Source organism: Pseudophryne corroboree, chromosome 3 (assembly GCF_028390025.1).
Source record: "Pseudophryne corroboree isolate aPseCor3 chromosome 3, aPseCor3.hap2, whole genome shotgun sequence".
Classification (NCBI taxonomy): Eukaryota; Metazoa; Chordata; class Amphibia; order Anura; family Myobatrachidae; genus Pseudophryne; species Pseudophryne corroboree.
The window spans coordinates 100,249,634-100,270,634 of NC_086446.1; the positions used below are offsets into that span (position 1 = coordinate 100,249,634).

The 21,001-nt window shown below is 48.3% G+C and overlaps 2 protein-coding genes across 6 annotated transcripts in view; one reads left to right on the forward strand and one right to left on the reverse strand.

Annotated features, from left to right (window-relative positions):
* Positions 1-21,001, reverse strand: part of LOC135054881 (oocyte zinc finger protein XlCOF7.1-like) — a 141,891-nt gene that overhangs the window by 11,559 nt on the left and 109,331 nt on the right. The gene's annotated exons all lie outside the window — the stretch shown is intronic.
* LOC135054879 (oocyte zinc finger protein XlCOF7.1-like) lies at positions 843-15,127 on the forward strand. 5 transcript variants are annotated; one of them, XM_063958306.1, is made up of 6 exons: positions 843-938; positions 1,484-1,668; positions 9,644-9,724; positions 10,482-10,661; positions 11,731-11,854; positions 13,317-15,127. In XM_063958306.1, exons 2-6 carry the CDS (start codon positions 1,660-1,662, stop codon positions 14,840-14,842), a joined length of 1,920 nt encoding a protein of 639 aa, XP_063814376.1. In that variant the 5' UTR covers positions 843-938; positions 1,484-1,659; the 3' UTR covers positions 14,843-15,127. The 5 variants fall into 5 exon arrangements, with proteins under 5 accessions (XP_063814376.1, XP_063814378.1, XP_063814377.1 ...); XM_063958308.1 differs by having other exon boundaries at positions 872-942; XM_063958307.1 differs by having other exon boundaries at positions 909-983.

Genomic DNA, 21,001 nt, shown 5'->3' on the forward strand with positions numbered 1-21,001 from the left:
ACAGGGTATAAAGAGCTGGATGAGACAATATATTGGGGCGGAGGGTACAGGGTATATACAGCTGGATGAGAATATATATTGGGGCGGAGGGTACAGGGTATATACAGCTGGATGAGAATATATATTGGGGGAGGAGGGTACAGGATATATACAGCTGGATGAGACTATATATTGGGAGAGGAGGGTACAGGGTATATACAGATGGATGAGAATATATATTGGGGGAGGACGGTACAGGGTATATACAGCTGGATGAGACCATATATTGGGGAGGAGGGTACAGGGTATATACAGCTGGATGAGACCATATATTGGGGAGGAGGGTACAGGGTATATACAGCTGGATGAGACTATATATTGGGGGAGGAGGGTACAGGGTATATACAGCTGGATGAGACTATATATTGGGGGAGGAGGGTACAGGGTATATACAGCTAGATGAGACTATATATTGGGGGTGGAGGGTACAGGGTATATAGAGCTGGATGAGACTATATATTGGGGGCGGAGGGTACAGGGTATATACAGCTGGAGGTGGATGATGAGATTTATATAAGGGGTATACAAAATACAGGGTATACAAAAACGTAGAGGAGGATGATGAGAGTGCATGGATTGTATACTATACGTTATACATACATACCCTACACAGGTAATACCCAGGTTACATAAAGCAGCAGATGTGTACAAGGCACACTAGGTGCAGCACTCACCCCGGCCTCCCTGTATGTACAATGTGTACAGTCGCACAGGAGCCCCGGCCCCAGCAGTCTCAGCCCGGTCTCCCTGTACGCTACACACGGCGAGAAAACTACATCTCCCATGATGCCGTCCGTGGTCTGCTCCGAGCACCGACGTCACGCCTCCGGCTGCGTGACGTCAGGCAGCATTGGAGGCAGGAGAGCACAGCAGCCAGCGGTATAGAGACGGCTGCTCATGTGAGTGAGTGCTGCTGAGTGAGGGCAGCGACCGGGATAATTCCTGTACATGTAGCCTTCCCCTATAGCTCTCTGCACCTTCACAGGGCTGTGTGTGTCTTTCTTTCTCCAGTCTTTGTGCATGGCTGTCACTGCATGTTAGCAGTGGTCTCAGTGCATTTGCTGCCGCCAGTCACTGCTGGATTTCTGGGTTTCCACTTATTTTGCAATCACAGCATCTAAAGCTTATTGCAATACATCATTCACTCATCCCTGGTTATTATTGGTAGTAGAATATAAGTGGAAGCAGTAGCATATGATTGCACAGTGGAAGATTATTGCATAACATTGTGGTATACTGATATTTTGTGCAACAATAGTTCCTCTTAATAATCGTCCAGACTCCGATTGCAAGGTGCCTAAAATGTATAGGGTCCGCATCATTAGAAAGTTACTTGGTTCACACTTGCCTCCTTGGAATGATTGGCTAAGCCCACCACTATTTACCATTCTATGGAACTTTTACTTATAATTTGTTAATATGTTTTTCCTCTTTGTTTCAATAGCTCATTATATACAATTTACAGAACTAAGAGGTTGTCTCTCCAAGTGCCTTAATTGACTGGAGAAGGATGGAGCAACACAGAGAGGTCATCTACCTGCTAAACAGAGAGACAAGAGATCCCGAAACACAGACATGTAAACCCTGACTGTGTAAAGAGTTACAGGATTACTATAGTCAATGCTGAAGGTAAGTAGAGCTCCCCCTGTGCCGATTTGCTGCATGTTACTTATTTTCCCACCTACTTCAAATATACTTTACTAGAGGCTGGGTAAGATCCCATGGGGCCATTGGGAAGATACAGGTTTGAGTCCCCTTCTGTCCCTCTCCATTTGACAATAGATACCGCATAATACTGGTTACGGTAATCTGGGGCCCCCCATTATGCTTAGGGCCTATGCAGGAGCCTAGGTTGCCCAAATACTGTATGTAATCCAGCATTGCTGCATATATACATACGTATGTAACTGTTAAGAAAAAAAATACATCTACATGCCAGTCATAAGTGCCAACAAACAAAACTAATTTCAATGCAACCATGGTGTATATTGGTGTATATGCAGCAATCCTAGCATTGAATCATAATTTCTGCTGCGGGGTACACTGGGCTCCACAGGAAATTACATTGGGGTGTAGAGTAGGATCTTGATCCGAGGCACCAACAGGCTCAAAGCTTTGACCTTCTTCCCGGAATGCGTAGCGCCTCCTCCTCTATAACCCCGCCTCCGTGCACAGGACCTCAGTTTTGTAGTTGGTGCCATGCAGTAAGCAGGCATATAACAGGGGGGCTGCTCCAGCAGCCCTGAGAAGAAGCTTTTAAAGAAAAATGAAGACTTTAAGGGCTGCAGTAGAGACACTGACTGTGTTGGATGTCAGTCAGACATCTCCTGCTGCAGCTCCATCACCTCTCCCAGCAGCGTTGTACACTTCCGCACCCTGGTTGCCGGGTACCTACAGCGGAGGCTCTGTTTTTCTTCCAGTTAGTCACACACACGACTGCTGTTCTCCTGGCTTGTGTGGCCGAACTCAGGGAAGAGGTAAGTGGGTCCCCCCGGCGGGACCCGCTGTAAATCGCGATCCCGCGTGGCTGGTGGGAGGCGGGCTGCGTGCGCTGGCGTGGACACTGTGGTAGAACAGGGATCCCACTAGACCCCCAGGGCAAGGGCACAGGTCGGTTTTCTCTCATAAACCGTTTATATAAGCCCACAGTACCCGGGAGGCGGGCTGCGCGCGCTGGCGTGGACACTGTGGTAGAACAGGTACCCCACTAGACCACCAGGGCAAGGGCACAGGTCGGTTTTCTCTCATAGACCGTTTATATAAGCCCACAGTATCCGGTGGTGAAGTCCAGCAGGGGGATAAGGCTTTGACCTGTAGCCCCTCCCCCTGGCGCCATTTAGAGTAAATGTTTCCGCACTGAAGCTGCATCTCTCTCTCTCCTTCACTCCCTGTCAGCGTTTGGGCGCCATTAGGTCAAACTGAGCTGATCCTGGGACTGTTTGGGCAAATCCTCCTCTGTAAAGCCGCCTGCATGTCAGCGCTGTGCATTTTACAGGACACTTAAGTATTCTACATGTCTGCTGACAGTGTTAGTTAAGAGAGAGTGCATTTAGTCAGGGTTATATAGTACAAGTACCCTGTGATATACATTTTATTATTTATTAACAGTTTCTTATATAGCGCAGCAAATTCAGTTGCGCTTTACAATTTGAAATAACAATAACAAACTGGGTGATAACAAACCGTCATAGAGGTAGGAAGGCCCTGCTCGCAAGCTTACAACCTATAGGGAAATAGGCATGTGTACACAAGGAAAGGTGTTCTCTATTGCATAGAATGAGAAGACATGTGAGGATATGTGTGGACTGTACAGAGTGGATGCAATTTGATAGGAAGGTTTGTGAAAGTTATGTGGGCGGTTCTGGAATTTGATATGCTTGCCTAAAGAGGTGAGTTTTCAGGGAACGCTTGAAGGTTTGGAGACTAGAGGAGAGTCTTATTGTGCGTGGTAGAGCATTCCACAGAGTGGGTGCAGCCCGATGAAAGTCCTGCAATCGTGAGTGGGAGCGAGTAAAGAGTGTGGATGAGAGACGCAGGTCTTGTGAAGAGCGAAGAGGTCGGGTTGGGAGATATTTTGAGATAAGCGAAGTGATGTACGTTGGTGTAGTTTGGTTAATGGCCTTGTGTGTGAGTAAAAGTATTTTATATTGAATGCGGTAGAGTACAGGTAGCCAATGGAGGGACTGACAGAGTGGATCTGGATATACATTCAGTCTTTACTGTGCATTGTTCTATCTATTGAGTGTATAGCTATATATAGTACTACTCTGTATTGCTAGTCCAGTGCAGTTTTATTGCATGTCATAATTTCTGCATTATACATTGTGACTATGTGTGTGTGCATATAGCTGCTTTGTGACCTCCATTTCGTGTATCTCACAGAGATTGCTATCCCTATATTCTATAACCTGAGCGGGCTAAGTGCGTCAGGTTTATCATTTAATATAGGTAGTTTACAGGATATACTCCGTGTGTATCTTTCTCTGTAATTTTTAGTCACCATATACCTCTTGAATTACCTGTTTGTGCTGATACACTGCATAGGAGGTTCTTGTCAGGTATTGTGCTGCTGATATTGTACTGTGTTGCCCTACATTGAGCTTTCGGATATGTCCGCTACAAAGGGCAATGGTGCTGGGGCTGATCCCACATTGTGTGGTGGTGACGCTGCAGACACATTTGAGAAAAACATAGCAGCAGAGGGTTCAAGTTCTGGGGGATCCTTACCCCCAAGTGGGACTGTAGCAACGGGGGTTCAAAATGACTCACCTTGGGCTACCATCTCCACGCTATTGAATACGCTGGTAACTAGACTAACGCCCCCTATGGGACCTCCTGTGCCAATACAACCGCTTATGGTCCCCGCGGTTAACCCGCAGATCAACTGTCCAATCAGTTACAGCAATTGAAGCAATCACTGACTACTCAGAAGTCTAACCCTCGTTCGCCTAAGACCAAGGGGTCCTCTAAGCAGGCCATTACTTCCTCACAATCCACCAACATTCCAGACTCCTCGTCTGATGAGGATGGCGTTTATACTGATCCCACAGATTATGATCCCGACGCTTCTGATGGGGAATCGGTTTCACAGGTGGATGTTCCTGACTTGTTGGAGGCTATCAGGCTCATTCTTCAAATTACTGATGACCCGGAGCCTGATGCTGCCCCTAAGAAATCAGACAGGTTTAAACGTCAGAAAGTGGTTAAACAAGTTTTACCTCATTCTGACCATTTAGTTGACATACGTCAGGAGTCCTGGGAAAGAAGTTCACGCCTCACAAGAAGATGCTGGCTCGCTACTCCCTCGCTGCAGAGCTAAGTAAAAATTGGGAAACACTCCCGCCAGTGGATTCGCAGGTTGTGCGGCTGGTGGTATCCTCAGCTCTGCCGGTAACTACCGTCACGTCTCTGAAAGAACCGACGGATAAGCGTGTAGAGGGTTGTTTAAAGGCAATTTACACCCTAACTGGTGCTGCGCATAAGCCCACCATTGCAGCGACATGGGCTGCAGAGGCTGTTGAAGCGTGGGCTCAGGAGCTGGAGGCGGAGTTGCCTTCCAATGCTTCTGATCATGCTAGACAATGTCTGTCTTATATTGTCACAGATTCTCATTACATTAAGGAGGCGGCTTCTAATGCCGGTATTCTGACGGCCAAGGCTTCTACGTCCATTTTGGCTCGCCGGATTCTCTGGTTACGGTCCTGGTCTGTGGACCTGGACTCTAAGAAAATCCTGGAGGTACTCCCTTTTAAGGGAGACTTTCTTTTCGGAGAAGACCTCAACAAGATAGTGGCTGACTTAGCCTCTGCTAAAACAGAATGTCTACTTAGTACTGCTCCTTCGGTGCCGAAGGCTAAAAGAACTCCATTTCACTCCTTTCGTCCTTCAGGGAAAGCAAAAGGTCAGGTGTACCCGAAACAGGTTCGCACTTCCAAACCCAATAAGCCCAAACCCAAAGGGCCTGAGCTGCCCGTCACGGGGCGGGCCTCCCTCTGGGGGATCCGAGTGTGGGGGGCCGACTTCTAGGGTATACCCAGGAATGGTTGAGGACCACTTCCGATGCCTGGATACGGGAAGTCGTCACTCGAGGTTACGCCGTATCTTTCAAGAATCGTCCCCCTCATCGATTTTGCCTACCAGACGTCCCTTCGGATCAGGTGAAGGCAAAAACTCTTTATTCGATGGATGGTACAGTCCCTCCTGGACACAGGAGTGGTAGTACAGGTGCCTATGGCTCAGAGAGGCAAGGGGTACTATTCACAGCTGTTCCTAGTCCTGAAACCGAATGGGTCCTCCCGGCTCATTCTCAACTTCAAGTCCTTGAACAAATTTGTGAGGGTCTCCAAATTTCGTATGGAAACTCTTCGCTCTATTGTTCTGGCCTTGGAACCTGGGGTTTATATGGTCTCCCAGGACATACAGGATGCTTACCTGCATATTCCCATTGCGGTGTCGCATCAGCTGAACCTGAGGTTTGCGGTTGGCAACCTCCATTACCAATTTCGGGTGGCTTGACCACGGCTCCGCGAGTCTTCACCAAGGTCATGGCAGTAATGACGGCTGTACTCCGCCATCAAGGGGTCAGGATCCTACCGTACCTGGACGACTTGTTGATCCTGGCAAATTCCCCAAAAATTCTCCTACACCATCTGGATCTGACTATCCAGTTTCTGGAAGCCCACGGGTGGCTCATCAACTGGAAGAAATCTTCCCTGGTCCCTGCTCAGAGCATGGTGCACCTGAGGGCGTTGTTGGACACTCACAGCCAGCGGTTGTTTTTGTCTCAGGAGAAAGTCCTGTAGCTTCAGGGCAGGATTCGATGCTTCCTATCTTGTCCGCAAGTGTCGATACATTAGGCAATGCAAGTGCTAGGTCTCATGGTGTCTGCTTTCGACATGGTGGAGTACGCTCAATTCCATTCCCGCCCTCTGCAGAAGCTGATTCTTGCCAAGTGGGACGGCCTGCCTCACCGGATCAGGTCTCAAATGATCACCTTGTCTCCGGAGGTCCGTCTGTCACTGAGCTGGTGGCTTCAGGACCAACGATTGAGCAGCGGTCGTCCTTTCTGGCTCTCCAACTGGGTCCTTCTGACGACGGATGCCAGTCTGAGAGGTTGGGGGGCGGTGTTATAGCAACACTCCCTTCAGGGGTGGTGGACCAAGGAGGAGTCTCTCCTCCCGATAAACATTCTGGAACTGCGGGTGGTGTTCAATGCTCTGAACTTGGCCCAGCATTTAATACAGAACAGACCTGTTCAAGTACAGTCGGACAACGCCACCACGGTGGCGTACATCAATCATCAAGGCAGCACTCGAAGCCACATGGCAATGAGGGAAGTGTCAAGGATTCTTCAGTGGGAACGCCATCTGCCAGCCATATCGGCAGTATTCATTCCGAGGGTCCTAAACTGGGAAGCGGACTTTCTCAGTCATCAGGACGTACACGCCGGAGAGTGGAGCCTCCATCCAAAAGTGTTTCAACTCCTCGTGGACAGGTGGGGCCTTCCAGATGTGGACCTGATGGCGTCTCAACACAATCACAAGGTTCCGGTCTTCGGAGCAAGGACAAGGGATCCTCTAGCAGCGTTCTTGGATGCACTGGCAATTCCATGGAACTTTGAGCTGCCATACGTGTTCCCTCCGGTGTCGCTACTGCCCAGAGTAATAAGGAAGTTCAAGCAAGAAGGAGGAATCCTACTTCTGATCGCTCCTGCGCGGCCCAGACGACATTGGTTCTCAGACCTTCAGGGTCTCTCATTAGAACGTGCCCTTCTACTTCCGCAGCGCCCAGATATCCTCGTTCAGGGTCCCTGTGTGTATCAGGATTTAACTCGGTTGGCTTTGACGCCGTGGCTCTTGAAGCTTCCGATTTGAGGGCCAAAGGATTTTCTGAGGCGGTCATTCAAACTATGTTGAAGGCCCGGAAACCGGCTTCTGCTTGGATTTACCATAGGGCCTGGAATTCCTACTCTGCTTGGTGCGCATCTAACAATTATGACACTTACAAGTTTAGTACGGCCAAACTTTTGGCCTTTCTACAACAGGGGCTGGACTTGGGCCTTCGTCTGGCCTCCATCAAGGTTCATATTTCTGCCTTGTCGGTTTGGTTTCAGAGAAAAATTGCAACTTTGCCTGATGTTCATACGTTCACTCAGGGTGTGTTGCGGATTCAACCTCTTTATGTCCCGCCTGTGGCTCCTTGGGACTTGTCGGTGGTTCTAGAGGCGTTGCAAGAGTCTCCGTTTGAGCCCCTTGAATTGGCAGACCTTAAGTGGCTTTCTCTTAAGGTTTTGTTTCTGCTGGCTATTGCCTCTGCTAGACGGGTGTCTGATTTGGGTGCCTTATCTTGTAGGTCACCATATCTGATATTTCACCGTGATCGGGCAGTTCTTAGAACACGTCCCGGGTATTTACTTAAGGTGGTGTCTTCTTTCCACCTTATTCAGGAGATTGTGGTTCCGGCCTTTGCCTCTCCTGAATTGTCTTCCAAAAGAGCGGTCTTTGGATGTGGTACGGCTCTCTGTATATACGTGAAGAGAACTGCCTCCATTGGGAAATCCGGATTTTCTCTTTTTTTTTTTTTCTGTTTGGTTTTCACAAACGTGGCTGGCCTGCTCACAAGCAGACCCTAGCCAGATGGATTAGAATGGTGATTGCAGATGCTTATGTACAGGCTGGCCTTCCTGCTACCATAAAGGCCATTCTACTCAGTCGGTTGGATATTTTTGGGCGGCCTGCCGTGGTGCGACCCTTGAACAATTGTGCAAGGCGGCTACGTGGTCCTCAGTGAACACGTTCATAAGGTTCTATGCCTTCGATACTTCCGCCTCCCAGGATGCTTCCTTTGGACGTCGCGATCTTGTGCCTGTTACAGTGCGTCCCCTCCCATAAGAAACTGCTTTAGGACATCCCCAATGTCATTCCCTGTGGAGACCAGTGTACCCAGCATCAGAAAACAAGATTTATGGTAAGAACTTACCGTTGTTAAATCTCTTTCTGCGAGGTACACTGGGCTTCGCAGGGCGCCCACCCTGATGCACTTAGCTTCTTTGGGTTGGTATGGCATTAGCCGCTGACACTTTCTCCTGTCGTGAGAATGTGGTGTATGTGGCTACTAACCATTGTCGGCTCTTTTGCCTGCTACTGCATTGGACTGGTTAACAAAATCTGAGCTCCTGTGCATGGAGGCGGAGTTATAGAGGAGGCGACGCTAGGCATTCTGGGAAGAAGGTCAAAGCTTTGAGCCTGTTGGTGCCTCGGATCAAGATCCTACTCTACACCCCAATGTCATTCCCTGTGGAGCCCAGTGTACCTCGCAGAAAGAGATTTAACAACGGTAAGTTCTTACCATAAATCTCGTTTTATGGTGAACAGATTAGCAACTAACACCAGGCTAACTCTCAGAAAAGGTGGAAGAATGATACCATACAGTATATAGCACCGTTGGCAGTGCTTACTGTGTCTGGTGACCGTTTTTGCTACAGGTTTCCAGAACAAGAAATAGCACCAGCTTAATATCTAAGCTATTTACCCTGCATATCATGGCTATTATTGTGGGTGGGTGGTACAGCCAGTGTCTACAACTCAATGAGAAGTGCATTAGGTCTAGTACAGGCCATTGGTAATAAAAGGTTCAGTTATCTAAGTTGCTACCAGTGGGATGACTGAAGCGTTGGTTACTTCTTTCTGTTTTACAAATGCATTCTTAGTTTGCACTGCGCTATATTTCACACAAGGAAGCATCAGATCTGTTAGCTGAACCGCTAATTTTGATAGGCTGGAGGGCAAATTTTGGTTTGTTTCTGTAGAAGCGAGCCAAGCACCCATGTTTATCCATGTTCCTGCTGTACCAGGTAACAGACCCTCTAACAGAGTAACAATGTGTAATTTGAGTGCATAGTCTGGAACCTGACATTAGAAAATGGGATGGGGCTCTCGGGCAGTGGAGCCCAGCTGGAATTTCCTCTGTGTTCCTGTGAGACAGTCCAACCCTGACCTGATTTTGTGTCTCTCCTTTCTAAAGTATCACAGCTGCATGTAAATGTACCATTACCAACGCCTGTTTTGTTGAAGCAAATGTTAAGGCACAATATTCTGTATCCCAGAGGATGGACAAGGACAGGAGACACATGACTGAGAGGATACTAAGCCTCACCCTAGAGATCATCTACCTGCTGACTGGAGAGGTGAGGGCTTCTGAGAACATTACAATAACCAATTGTCTGGAACTGCTGCTACTTACTCTATTACCCTATGCACAGTCTACAGCTCTCATTGGGTGGTATTCAGATGATAGCTCATGCCCAATCTCCTTTCTTAAGTGATCCCTGTTATCGTGCATATCACGCCCATAGTAGTCAGGTTTAGCTGCATAAAGGGTTGGGTGTCCTTACTACACTGGGGGTTGCGAGCTGAAATGATTATACCACTCCCGTCAGCAGAAACAGAACAGGTGTGGAAGGGGGTGAAAAGAATTGACTACCGCCCATTGTGTCCACAACCTAACTCTATCCTACATCTCCGCTTAACTCTAAACCCCTCCATACACATGGAATTGTATTACCCCTATATCTAATTTTAGTGAGGTACAAAGAGCATAGAGCTTCCCAACAAGAAATTTACAGTTGCTAAAAATGTACAATTTTTTGAGGATTGGACTGGTCATTAAAGTTAGCAGATGACTAACACTGGGTGATGAATATGTGCTACATGCTGGTACATAGTGGTCAATGATCCCTATTTTATGGTTCTTATTAATGCTCCCAAATGTTGGTGGCCCAGCTCATTTTCTGCATTGCCCTCAATTGTTTCTAAAGTTGTCAATGCAAATAGCTCATTATAAATTTAATTGCTTTAAAAGATGTAATGTAGTTTACAATCGGCAATACATGAAACTTTTGGCCTATGAACCCTAACAATATTCCTACTCCCATTTATGTGTAGGACTATACAGTCGTGAAGAAGTCCAGGAATGGTGTCACAAATATCAGATGTCCAGGAGGAGGGAGCAGCACTCAGAACCCCATCATGGAGCCCCAACCTCGCTCATTGAAGTATGAGAGAGACAATGATCAGAAGATCCTGGGACTCACCAACAAGATCATTCAGCTGCTGACTGGAGAGGTGACTGCTGGGAATGGGACATTATACAGTAACACCAGGGGAGGTGTCTGGGTGATGACTGGAGAGGTGACTGCTAGGAATGGGGCATTATACAGTAACACCAGGGGAGGTGTCTGGGTGATGACTGGAGAGGTGACTGCTGGGAATGGGACATTATACAGTAACACCAGGGGAGGTGTCTGGGTGATGACTGGAGAGGTGACTGCTGGGAATGGGACATTATACAGTAACACCAGGGGAGGTGTCTGGGTGATGACTGGAGAGGTGACTGCTGGGAATGGGACATTATACAGTAACACCAGGGGAGGTGTCTGGGTGATGACTGGAGAGGTGACTGCTAGGAATGGGGCATTATACAGTAACACCAGGGGAGGTGTCTGGGTGATGACTGGAGAGGTGACTGCTGGGAATGGGGCATTATACAGTAACACCAGGGGAGGTGTCTGGGTGATGACTGGAGAGGTGACTGCTGGGAATGGGACATTATACAGTAACACCAGGGGAGGTGTCTGGGTGATGACTGGAGAGGTGACTGCTGGGAATGGGACATTATACAGTAGCACCAGGGGAGGTGTCTGGGTGATGACTGGAGAGGTGACTGCTGGGAATGGGGCATTATACAGTAACACCATGGGAGGTGTCTGGGTGATGACTGGAGAGGTGACTGCTGGGAATGGGACATTATACAGTAGCACCAGGGGAGGTGTCTGGGTGATGACTGGAGAGGTGACTGCTGGGAATGGGGCATTATACAGTAACACCAGGGGAGGTGTCTGGGTGATGACTGGAGAGGTGACTGCTGGGAATGGGGCATTATACAGTAACACCAGGGGAGGTGTCTGGGTGATGACTGGAGAGGTGACTGCTGGGAATGGGGCATTATACAGTAATACCAGGGGAGGTGTCTGGGTGATGACTGGAGAGGTGACTGCTGGGAATGGGGCATTATACAGTAATACCAGGGGAGGTGTCTGGGTGATGACTGGAGAGGTGACTGCTGGGAATGGGGCATTATACAGTAACACCAGGGGAGGTGTCTGGGTGATGACTGTGTCATTGTGTGTGTCAGGTTCCTATAAGGTGTCAGGATGTCGCTGTCTATATCTCCATGGAGGAGTGGGACTATATAGAGGAACACAAGGATCTGTACAAGGATGTCTTCAGGAAGAATCAACATCCCCTCAGATCTTCAGGTAAGTGGAAGATTGATCATCATGTTTGTATATAGACAAACAATGGGCCAAGTGTAATAGACTGTGATTTGCAGTAGCCTTCGCAATTCCGTCGAGATAGTCATTACATTTAAAGCAGCAATTATCTTAGAGGCAAAACCAGGTTAGTTTTACCTTTTAAATGAGTAGCTGCTTTAAATCTTTTTGCAGACAGTACCAGCTGAACTAAATCTCAGTGGTGGTATTACTTTGTGTTTGATAGTGAGTGGGAGACAGGTTTTTGGAGGGTTTACTTTAGTGATTGTTAGACCAGGTGGTTCTGATCCACCCATTCATAGCCATGTCATGCATGATAATACTATGGTGGAACTACATGTCCAAGCAAGCTTTGGCAGCCATTGTCTGGTTGGACATGTTGGCGCATATTGATGTACAAGTTGTTAGATGCCCCGGCAGCTAGGGTTACTGGAATATGTAGTCCCACAGTAATAAGTAATTAGGAGAAATAACCCAAGTGTTACATAAATAAATACACCCAAACTCATTTGCTATAACTCCGTAATACAATTGGAACCTTTTTTCCTGAACGCCAATGTGCCAAATGAAACTCAACACTGAATGAAACTCTACTAACCTGGAGTGTCCTTTCCTGCTCAGCCAATCAGAAGCTACAAAATGGGAAAACCACTCTGATTGGCTGAGCAGTGATTGTCACGCTACATGATTAGATTTATAGGTCTCCCTGTTCTAGTGTGATCACCTAGCCATGCAAATCCTGAAGCTGGTTACCGCATTACAGCATGTTTAAGCCCAAAGTGTAAAAAGGCATAATTTTTAATAACAAAACGCCCCATTATCAGATTGCTGTGCGTGCACGCTTCCTGGTGCTCTGACAGTTGCCTAGCCCCACATGTAACATGTAGCTCCATTACTAGGAATACCCCCCCCCCCCCTGCCTCTGAGAGCCAATCACAGCCCAATATCACAGCATGTGTAGTCCCAAAGTGATCCACATATTCAAAATGAATCAGGTCATTATCGGACATGCTGTTTGGAGGGTGACCTCAGATGACCTGTACTGGCCTATGTGTGTTGTGTGGTCTTCTTGCAATCAGCACCTGGGTCAGTTTGGCCACTTCTGAGCAGGATCTTACTATGTGTGACTGAATTTATTTATGGGCTTCTGTGAGAGGGGCTAAATAGGCTCCCCCAGGCCACATGGCTCACAACACCATCCACTCAAGACAGGACCAGGCGTCCGGGCAAGAGGCTTTCCCCTAACTGCTACATAATGGGGAATAGATATTAGATGACTTGTCCAAAACCGGTCACATCCACTAAATTATTTATTTCTTCTTCAGGGTCCACAGGGATACCATGGGGTGTAGGTGGCCAGATTATATTTATTTATTTATTCATATTGACTCATTTACATTTCTACTGTCATACCTGACTTCCCACCTCTAATATCTTTTCCCAACAGCCGCAACCCCTCCTACACCTAAGGAAGACAAAGACGATACTGATAAATGCGATGAAGAACGAAGACATCTCTGTGTAATTGCAGTGAGTCAGACAGCGAGTGAGCTTGTCCACAGCCCGGCAGTGCAATGCACAGCACACACTATTAAGGATCTTGCAGCTGACATGCCGGACGTGTGTACTGCACAGACAGAGGGTGCATCTATTCTTATAAAGAGTGAACCTGCCTTGTGCGATGTAGGGGATGTCATAGACCCAGTCACTTATTCACCCGCACAACAGCCACACTCAGAATATTCCCCTGCTCCACTTGGTGTAGAACCCACTGTACATCAAGAGAAACTTTACAGTGCCTCTCATATTTGTAATGCAACAGAACAGGAAGGCTGTGAGTATCTGTACATCACGGAGGACGGTAACACGCATGTCACTAGTAACAAACTGTCGGTGGTTACAAAGTGCATGGAATGTGGTGACCACTTTACCGTTGAATCACATGAGGCACGTCGTGAGAAGACACAGCCGTACATGTGTCAGGCATGTTCCACCCGAGATTCAGATCTTGTTATGTACCGGCCAGATGACCAGGAATGCCAGGCGGTTACCTTCTCTGGGCTGCCTAAGAAATCTAACGTTCTTCATGAAGACTATCACAAATCAGGCACACAGTGTGATGGAAATAAACACCTTGATGGGCAAAATATCAGTTGTAGTGGAGATAAACCCGACTCCTATACGGAATGGCTTACCAATACTCTGTCTCATGCCAGCCATCACAGAACTTACGTAGAAGAAAACATGTTGTCCAGCTGGCAGGAGGTGGCAGGTTTTAACCAGCAGACAAGTGTGGACACCAGTGGGAGAGGGTATACAGAAGTGGAACCTTTCTTCTCCTCCCAGAGTGGGAAATACATTAAAGCCCAGGTTATGCCGCATCAGACAGGTCATGCAGACGACAGACCATTTAATTGCATTGAATGCGGCAAGTGTTTTGAACAAAGTCTAAGCCTTGTTGACCACATGAGAGTACACGCGGGGGAAAATCCATCTGCGTGCCCCGACTGTGGGCAGTGCTTTACCCAGCGCTCAGCTCTTAGCGCTCATCGCAGAAGCCACAAGGCAGAGAAACTGTTCCTGTGCTTTGACTGCGGCAAGTGTTTCCGAACTAAAGCCGATCTGGTTACTCATCAGCGTATTCACATGGGGGAGAAGCCATTTCCGTGTCCAGCGTGTGGTGAGGGCTTCACGCGGCGCGCCAACCTGGTGAGACACCAGAGGATTCATACTGGGGAAAAACCTTTCTCCTGCTCATACTGTGGGAGATCTTTTACACGTAAACTAGGACTTGTCAAACACCAAAGGATCCACACAGAAGCGAATGCGTTTCCCAAAGTACATAAACATAGGTTTCCACAGATAATGGGGGGAATTCAATTGCCGGCAACTTGTTCACCCGGCCGCTTTGCACGACACCCACCGCAGTTTATGGCGGCCGGATCTCGCTCAAAAGTGTTCGCTACACCATAGGATAGCGAGAACTTTTGAGCGAAAGGGGTGCAAATCAGGCTGCAGCCGTTTAAACGCTGTGGCAACAGGAAATCGCCCCCTTTGGCCACAATTGAATCCCCCCCAATGTGTTAGTGTTGCTTTATTTTACACAAGTAATACAACTTTCAGCATATATGCACTGCTGATCAAAAGCTTTAGAACACCCCCATTATTCCAGTCTGTATTGAAATTTACAGTATGTAGTTTAATGATTCAATATACTGTCAAATTAAAGCATAGAATACAGTATGAGATAAACACGGACTCATAGAATTACTTTGTATAATTTAATGTAATGTACATGTCTGACGCCTTACAGTAGCCGACAGTTGCAGATATACCAGCCGTACACCTTTATGGCATTTCTTCGACAATGGAAATCAAATATTACTTAGGAAATTCCTCCTAACATTGTAGCAGAAGTTCCCACCAGTGTAGTGTACCTGTAGGCTGCTTTGCTCTCCTGCGTTAGTTAATCCCAAAGTAGCCTGGAGACTGTGCTGGCCATTCCACGTCTTGTTCTCTTTCTCTAAGTGACATAGCCTGGTGATATGCTTTGGGGCATTATCTTGCTGTAGGATGAACCATGACCAACTAGGTGTGCACCAGAGACTATTGCATGGTGCTGCAAAATGCTGTGGTAGCCCATTTGGTTCAGGCTGCCAGTGACACTGTGTACTACTAGGGATCTAGCAAAGGAGCCCCAGACCATCAAGCTTCCTTCTCCTGTGTAGGGCAGAGGTTCTCAAACGTGATCTTCAAGGCACCCAACAGTACAGGTTTTAGGTATATCCATGGCTCAGCACAGATGGTTAAATCAAATTGACTGAGGTGCTAATTTTAAAGTCACCTGTGGCCAAGCATGGATATACTTAAAACCTGGACCGTTGGGGTGCCTTGAGCACCGCGTTTGAGAACCTCTGGTGTAGGGTTTATTTACTAAGTGGGGGCTTGAAAAATAAATTTCTTCCCGACCTATTTAAGCCTGAAATTTAAACCTAACTTTCTCTGACGTCCTAGTGGATGCTGGGAACTCCGTAAGGACCATGGGGAATAGCGGCTCCGCAGGAGACTGGGCACAAAAGTAAAAGCTTTAGGACTACCTGGTGTGCACTGGCTCCTCCCCCTATGACCCTCCTCCAAGCCTCAGTTAGATTTTTGTGCCCGGCCGAGAAGGGTGCACACTAGGGGCTCTCCTGAGCTTCTTAGTGAAAGTTTAAGTTTAGGTTTTTTATTTTCAGTGAGACCTGCTGGCAACAGGCTCACTGCATCGAGGGACTAAGGGGAGAAGAAGCGAACTCACCTGAGTGCAGAGTGGATTGGGCTTCTTAGGCTACTGGACACCATTAGCTCCAGAGGGACCGAACACAGGCCCAGCCTCGGAGCTCGGTCCCAGAGCCGCGCCGCCGGCCCCCTTACAGAGCCAGAAGCAAGAAGAGGTCCGGAAAAATCGGCGGCAGAAGACATCAGTCTTCAACAAGGTAGCGCACAGCACTGCAGCTGTGCGCCATTGTTACTCAGGCACACTTCACACTCCGGTCACTGAGGGTGCAGGGCGCTAGGGGGGGGCGCCCTGAGCAGCAATGTAAAACACCTTGGCTGGCATAAATACACCACATATAACCCCCAGGGCTATATGGATGTATTTTAACCCCTGCCAGAACTCACCAAAAAAGCGGGAGAAAAGGCCGCCGAGAAGGGGGCGGAGCCTATCTCCTCAGCACACGGGCGCCATTTTCCATCACAGCTCCGCTGGAAGGACGTCTCCCTGACTCTCCCCTGCAGTCCTGCACTACAGAAAAGGGTAAAAAAGAGAGGGGGGCACTAATTTGGCGCAGTTTTGATACTAACAGCAGCTATAAAGGGAAAAGCACATTTTATAGTGGTATTCCTGTCTATATATAGCGCTCTGGTGTGTGCTGGCATACTCTCCCTCTGTCTCCCCAAAGGGCTAGTGGGGTCCTGTCCTCTATCAGAGCATTCCCTGTGTGGACTCCAGTGTCGATGATGAGGAGACAAACGTGACTTCCACTAGGGCCACACGTTACATGATTGAAGCAATGAAAAATGTATTGCATATCTCTGATAATACAAGTACCACTAAAAAGGGTATTATGTTTGGTGAGAAAAAACTGCCTGTAGTTTTTCCTGTATCCGAGGAATTAAATGAAGTGTGTGATGAGGCGTGGGTTTCCCCCGATAAAAAACTGATAATTCCTAAAAGGTTATTGGCATCGTACCCTTTCCCGCCAGAGGATAGGGCACGTTGGGAAACACCCCCTAGGGTGGATAAAGCGCTCACACGCTTGTCTAAACAGGTAGCACTACCCTCTCCTGATACGGCCGCCCTAAAGGAACCTGCCGATAGAAAGCTGGAGAATATCCTAAAATGTATATACTCTCACACGGGTGTTATACTGCGACCAGCAATCGCCTCAGCCTGGATGTGCAGTGCGGGCCTGGCGTGGTCGGATTCCCTGACTGTAGGGACAGTATATTACTGACTATAGAGCATTTGAAGGATGCATTTCTATATATGCGTGATGCACAGAGGGATATTTGCCGACTGGCATCAAGAGTTAGCGCGCTGTCCATTTCTGCAAGAAGAGGTTTATAGACGCGGCAGTGGTCAGGCGATGTGGATTCTAAAAGGCACATGGAAGTATTGCCTTATAAGGGGGAGGAGTTATTTGGGGTAGGTCTATCAGACCTGGTAGCCACGGCAACTGCTGGAAAATCCACATTTTTACCCCAGGTAGCTTCTCAACCTAAGAAGACGCCGTATTATCAGGCGCAGTCCTTTCGGCCCCATAAGGGCAAGCGGGCAAAAGGCGCCTCATTTCTGCCCCGTGGCAGAGGGAGAGGGAAAAGGCTGCTACAAACAGCCAGTTCCCAGGAACAAAAGCCCTCTCCCGCCTCCGCAAAGTCCTCAGCATGACGCTGGGGCTTTACAAGCGGACTCAGGCACGGTGGGGGCCCGTCTCAAGAAGTTCAGTGCGCAGTGGGCCCACTCGCAAGTGGACCCCTGGATCCTTCAAGTGGTATCTCAGGGGTACAAATTGGAATTCGAGACGTTTCCCCTTCGCCGTTTTCTAAAGTCTGCTTTACCGACGTCTCCCTCAGACAGGGAGGCAGTATTGGAAGCCATTCACAAGCTGTATTCCCAGCAGGTGATAATCAAGGTACCCCTCCTACAACAGGGAAAGGGGTACTATTCCACACTATTTGTGGTACCGAAGCCGGACGGCTCGGTGAGACCAATTTTAAACCTAAAATCCTTGAACACTTACATACAAAGGTTCAAATTCAAGATGGAGTCACTCAGAGCAGTGATTGCAAACCTGGAAGAAGGGGACTATATGGTGTCTCTGGACATCAAAGATGCTTACCTACATGTCCCAATTTACCCTTCTCACCAAGGGTACCTCAGGTTTGTGGTACAGAACTGTCACTATCAGTTTCAGACGCTGCCGTTTGGATTGTCCACGGCACCCAGGGTCTTTACCAAGGTAATGGCCGAAATGATGATACTCCTTCGAAGGAAGGGAGTTTTAGTTATCCCTTACTTGGACGATCTCCTGATAAGGGCAAGATCCAGGGAACAGTTGGAAGTCGGGGTAGCACTATCTCAGATAGTGCTGCGCCAGCACGGTTGGATTCTCAAAACCAGGCCAAGTCTCAGTGCATCAATGCACAAGGGTCCTGGGAAAGATGGTGGCTTCTTACGAAGCAATCCCATTCGGCAGATTCCACGCAAGAACCTTCCAGTGGGATCTGCTAGACAAATGGTCCGGGTCGCATCTTCAGATGCATCAGCGGATAATCTTGTCACCAAGGACAAGGGTGTCTCTCCTGTGGTGGTTGCAGAGTGCTCATCTTCTAGAGGGCCGCAGATTCGGCATTCAGGACTGGGTCCTGGTGACCACGGATGCCAGCCTGAGAGGCTGGGGAGCAGTCACACAGGGAAGAAATTTCCAGGGCTTGTGGTCAAGCCTGGAGACATTGCTTCACATAAATATCCTGGAGCTAAGGGCCATCTACAATGCTCTAAGCCTAGCAAGACCTCTGCTTCAAGGTCAGCCGGTGCTGATCCAGTCAGACAACATCACGGCAGTCGCCCACGTAAACAGACAGGGCGGCACGAGAAGCAGGAGGGCAATGACAGAAGTTGCAAGGATTCTCCGCTGGGCGGAAAATCATGTGATAGCACTGTCAGCAGTGTTCATTCCGGGAGTGGACAACTGGGAAGCAGACTTCCTCAGCAGACACGACCTCCACCCGGGGGAGTGGGGACTTCACCCAGAAGTCTTCCACATGATTGTGAACCGTTGGGAAAAACCAAAGGTGGACATGATGGCGTCCCGCCTCAACAAAAAACTAGACAGGTATTGCGCCAGGTCAAGGGACCCTCAGGCAATAGCTGTGGACGCTCTGGTAACACCGTGGGTGTACCAGTCAGTGTATGTGTTCCCTCCTCTGCCTCTCATACCCAAGGTACTGAGAATCATAAGAAGGAGAGGAGTAAGGACTATACTCGTGGCTCCGGATTGGCCAAGAAGGACTTGGTACCCGGAACTTCAAGAGATGCTCACAGAGGACCCGTGGCCTCTACCTCTAAGAAAGGACCTGCTCCAGCAGGGACCCTGTCTGTTCCAAGACTTACCGTGGCTGCGTTTGACGGCATGGCGGTTGAACGCCTGATCCTGAAGGAAAAAGGCATTCCGGATGAAGTCATCCCTACCCTGATCAAAGCCAGGAAGGATGTAACCGTACAGCATTATCACCGTATTTGGCGTAAATATGTTGCGTGGTGCGAGGCCAGGAAGGCCCCTACAGAGGAATTTCAACTGGGTCGTTTCCTGCATTTCCTGCAAACAGGACTGTCTATGGGCCTAAAATTAGGGTCCATTAAGGTTCAAATTTCGGCCCTGTCGATTTTCTTCCAGAAAGAACTGGCTTCAGTTCCTGAAGTTCAGACGTTTGTCAAGGGGGTACTGCATATACAGCCTCCTTTTGTGCCTCCAGTGGCACCTTGGGATCTCAATGTAGTTTTGGGGTTCCTAAAATCACATTGGTTTGAACCACTCTCCACTGTGGACTTAAAATATCTCACTTGGAAAGTGGTAATGCTGTTAGCCCTGGCTTCAGCCAGGCGTGTCTCAGAATTGGCGGCTTTATCCTATAAAAGCCCTTACCTAATTTTTCATACGGACAGGGCAGAATTGAGGACTCGTCCTCAATTTCTCCCTAAGGTGGTTTCAGCGTTTCACTTGAACCAGCCTTTTGTGGTACCTGCGGCTACTAGGGACTTGGAGGACTCCAAGTTGCTGGACGTAGTCAGGGCCCTGAAAATATATGTTTCCAGGACGGCTGGAGTCAGGAAATCTGACTCGCTGTTTATCCTGTATGCACCCAACAAGCTGGGTGCTCCTGCTTCTAAGCAAACTATTGCTCGTTGGATTTGTAGTACAATTCAGCTTGCACATTCTGTGACAGGCCTGCCACAGCCAAAATCTGTAAAAGCCCATTCCACAAGGAAGGTGGGCTCATCTTGGGCGGCTGCCCGAGGGGTCTCGGCTTTACAACTTTGCCGAGCAGCTACTTGGTCAGGGGCAAACACGTTTGCTAAATTCTACAAATTTGATACCCTGGCTGAGGAGGACCTTGAGTTCTCTCATTCGGTGCTGCAGAGTCATCCGCACTCTCCCGCCCGTTTGGGAGCTTTGGTATAATCCCCATGGTCCTTACGGAGTTCCCAGCATCCACTAGGACGTCAGAGAAAATAAGAATTTACTTACCGATAATTCTATTTCTCGTAGTCCGTAGTGGATGCTGGGCGCCCATCCCAAGTGCGGATTGTCTGCAATACTTGTACATAGTTATTGTTACAAAAATCGGGTTATTATTGTTGTGAGCCATCTTTTCAGAGGCTCCTCTATTATCATGCTGTTAACTGGGTTCAGATCACGGGTTGTACGGTGTGATTGGTGTGGCTGGTATGAGTCTTACCCGGGATTCAAAATCCTTCCTTATTGTGTACGCTCGTCCGGGCACAGTATCCTAACTGAGGATTGGAGGAGGGTCATAGGGGGAGGAGCCAGTGCACACCAGGTAGTCCTAAAGCTTTTACTTTTGTGC

Excerpts from the sequence above, each read along its gene's own strand:
- LOC135054879 (XM_063958306.1), top strand. Across the intron at positions 9,725-10,481 it reads TCTACCTGCTGACTGGAGAG|GACTATACAGTCGTGAAGAA; the intron begins GTGAGGGCTTCT and ends ATTTATGTGTAG. Across the intron at positions 10,662-11,730 it reads TTCAGCTGCTGACTGGAGAG|GTTCCTATAAGGTGTCAGGA; the intron begins GTGACTGCTGGG and ends TGTGTGTGTCAG.